General features: G+C 43.3%; 1 protein-coding gene across 1 annotated transcript in view; it reads left to right on the plus strand.

Moving 5' to 3' along the window:
• Positions 1 to 3,080, plus strand: part of NOM1 (nucleolar protein with MIF4G domain 1) — a 32,959-nt gene that overhangs the window by 3,058 nt on the left and 26,821 nt on the right. The window contains exons 2-3 of the mRNA XM_011973092.1: positions 1,101 to 1,228; positions 2,675 to 2,870. Coding sequence (XP_011828482.1) covers positions 1,101 to 1,228; positions 2,675 to 2,870 — 324 coding nt within the window. The remainder of the gene's footprint in view (positions 1 to 1,100; positions 1,229 to 2,674; positions 2,871 to 3,080) is intronic.

Here is a 3,080-nt window from a genome sequence, read left to right on the forward strand (position 1 = left end):
AGACTCTGTTTCAAAGAAAAAAAAAGTTCAGAATCCAGGATGTAGCAGTCAAGGCTTTCATGGGCTGTCCTCTTGCATATTTTATCTCAGCGTTCTTTTGCATGTAGCTCATGGTTGGAGGCAGCTGTATGGAATTGCCTGCGTTTCCTTCTCCCGACATCGCACTAGTTCTATGTATATAAATATTCAGCTTTTATGTATACACATATTCTTTGTTGAACCAGGTTTAAACTCTCTAGCAGTGGGGATCATGCTTTACAAATGTTTGTGTCCTTAATGATTTGCAAACACCACCACTCCCCTTCATAATTTAGGAAATAGTGAGCTGGGTTTTTTTTGTTTTTTTTTTTTTTTGAGACTGAGTATGGCACTGTCTCCTAGGCTGGAGTGCAGTGGTGCAATCTCGGCTCACTGCAAGTTCCGCCTCCCGGGTTTACGCCATTCTCCTGCCTCATCTTCCCAAGTAGCTGGGACTACAGGTGCCCATCACCATGCCCGGCTAATTTTTTGTATTTTTAGTAGAAAAGGGGTTTCACCGTGTTAGCCAGGATGATCTCGATCTCCTGACCTCGTGATCCGCCCGCCTCAGCCTCCCAAAGTGCTGGGATTACAGATGTGAGCCACAGCGTCCAGCCGGTTTTGATTTTTATCATATAAACTTAGATACTACTTTTAAACAAGTTTGAAATTATTTTTAGGACACTTTTCCTCCAAAACTAGTGGTATGTTTAATTTAGGTGTTTGTATGCTACTGTGCCTGCAGTAAATTAAGGCCGAGCGAAAGCGCAGTAGATAGGGCTCTGCTGGAGGTGAGCAGGTACCAGAGGTGCACAGCGAGGTCTGAAGAACTGCGCAGGGGAACACGAGATGATGAAGTGTGTTATTAATAGCATTAATGGAAATAATGACATGCACAGCCTGATGAGTGGAATGTTTACCCATATACTAAGCACTCAATAAATCTGATGTATTTAGGCAGCAATGATCAGTAGCAGCTTCCACCAGTTCTTGGGAATTTAATATTTAAATGCACATATGGCAAAGAAAAAAAATAGGATTTGGTCAGTGTAAATTTTTTGTAATTTATTTCTCTTTTCAAGCGGAGTCTTTGTGAAAGTGGTGAAAAGTACATCCCACCTCATGTGAGGCGAGCTGAGGAGACAGTGGACTTCAAGAAAAAGGAAGAACTAGAAAGGCTGAAGAAACATGTAAAAGGTTTACTTAACAGGTGACCTTGCAGTATTGTTACACTGTATCATTTAAAGAGGTTGTCTGTTTTCTAAAAATGTAGGAGTTATCCTAGCAATTCAAATAGAAGTGATGAGGACAGTCGATTAGATCCTTTCTGTTCTTGATACACCCAGACCCATACCTGGAGAAGGAGAGGATACCCAACTGTTGGATACTTTGAATCCCTTCAGGGTTTGAGAGCAGCCCCAATGCCCACATTGTTATTCTGAGAAGCAGGAAGGAATAGGGCAGAGGTTATTGTGCGTCTAAGGACAGTGTTGGAAGGACTGGTCTATTTTCCCTCTGCAGGAACACGTTCACCTGCTCTTCCATCCCCCTTACTCATTGCTCATGTCTGCATTTTTTTGTTACACAGTTTGAGAACAGAACATTTAAAAAACTGATTGGAAACCATACCGGTGGGGCTTTGTCAGTTACGCGTGCCCATCAGCTCTTTGGTTTTGAGGGTGTATACGTGTGATTTTTTTTGAGATGGAGTTTTTGCTCTTGTTGCACTAGGTGGAGTGCAATGGCGCGATCGTGGCTCACTGCAACCTCCACCTCCCGGGTTCAAGCGATTCTCTTGCCTCAGCCTCCCGAGTAGCTGGGATTACAGGCATGCACCGCCACGCCAGCTAGTTTTGTATTTTTAGTAGAGGTGGGGTTTCTCCATGTATGTCAGGCTGGTCTCAAACTCCCGACCTCAGGTGATCCACCTGCCCTGGCCTCCCAAAGTGCTGGGATTACAGGCGTGAGTCACCGCACCCAGGCAGGTCTGTGTAGTTTTATCACATGAAGATTCAAGTTACCACCACTGCAATCGAGATAAAACTCACCACCATCTCTCTCCTGCTGCCCCTTCGTGACCTCACCCACCCCCTTGTATTGCTTTTTGTTTCCTATTATCTTGGGAATTTACTGTAAACCTCTGTTTTAATGTTGAGTTCTGTATTAGCACAGGTGCACAATGAATAACCTTCCATGTACATGTGTATGTAGTCTCCCCTGCTACCCGTTCAAACAGAGCAGCCTTTTCTAGTGTTAGGAACTAAGGATTTCTATGCCACCTAAGAAATAAAAAGTTAGCATTTTTTCTAACAGCACATCCTAAGTCTGGACCCTGCCTATGGGGATATCAGGTCAGGATATTCAGGGGAGTATCCTCACGTATGTTTCTGTAGACTTAATCCAGAGTATGCCTCCGTGTGGCCACATTTCATCTTGTGAAGACAGGAATGACATTGTTTTGGGATTCCAGAATATTATGTGGTTATGAATAATATATGCTGGGTTATTGGGTCAATATAAGAATAGTTAAGGGGTCAAAAGTATACATAAAAATAGAATATATTGTTGGTATGGATAACTTTTTAATTTTTTAAAATCGAACTGAAAATTCCTAATGAGAAACATTGTTGCTCTCTGTCTTTACAATTCTTTGCAGGCTGAGTGAACCCAACATGGCTTCCATCAGTGGGCAGCTGGAGGAGCTGTACATGGCCCACAGCAGGAAGGACATGAATGACACCCTGACCTCCGCCCTCATGGGTGCCTGCGTCACCGCCTCCGCCATGCCCAGCAGACTGATGATGGAGCATGTTCTCTTGGTCGGCGTCCTTCACCACACCGTTGGAATCGAGGTACAGTTGTACCTTTGTCCAGGCTGTCACCAGTGTCTCATGGCGATTATTTTAATGATGGGCTTGATAAGTGCATCATTGTGTGCTGTGGGTGGTTCTTGTGTTAATTCATTTTTGTTCTGAATAAATACTACATTGTCTATGTCATGTAATTGTAAACAGCATTCAGGAAGTACTTGATTTTGCTTAACTTTGCTTTTTTGTTCTGTC

This window comes from Mandrillus leucophaeus, unplaced genomic scaffold (genome assembly GCF_000951045.1).
Source record: "Mandrillus leucophaeus isolate KB7577 unplaced genomic scaffold, Mleu.le_1.0 Scaffold134, whole genome shotgun sequence".
In the NCBI taxonomy this organism is placed as follows: Eukaryota; Metazoa; Chordata; class Mammalia; order Primates; family Cercopithecidae; genus Mandrillus; species Mandrillus leucophaeus.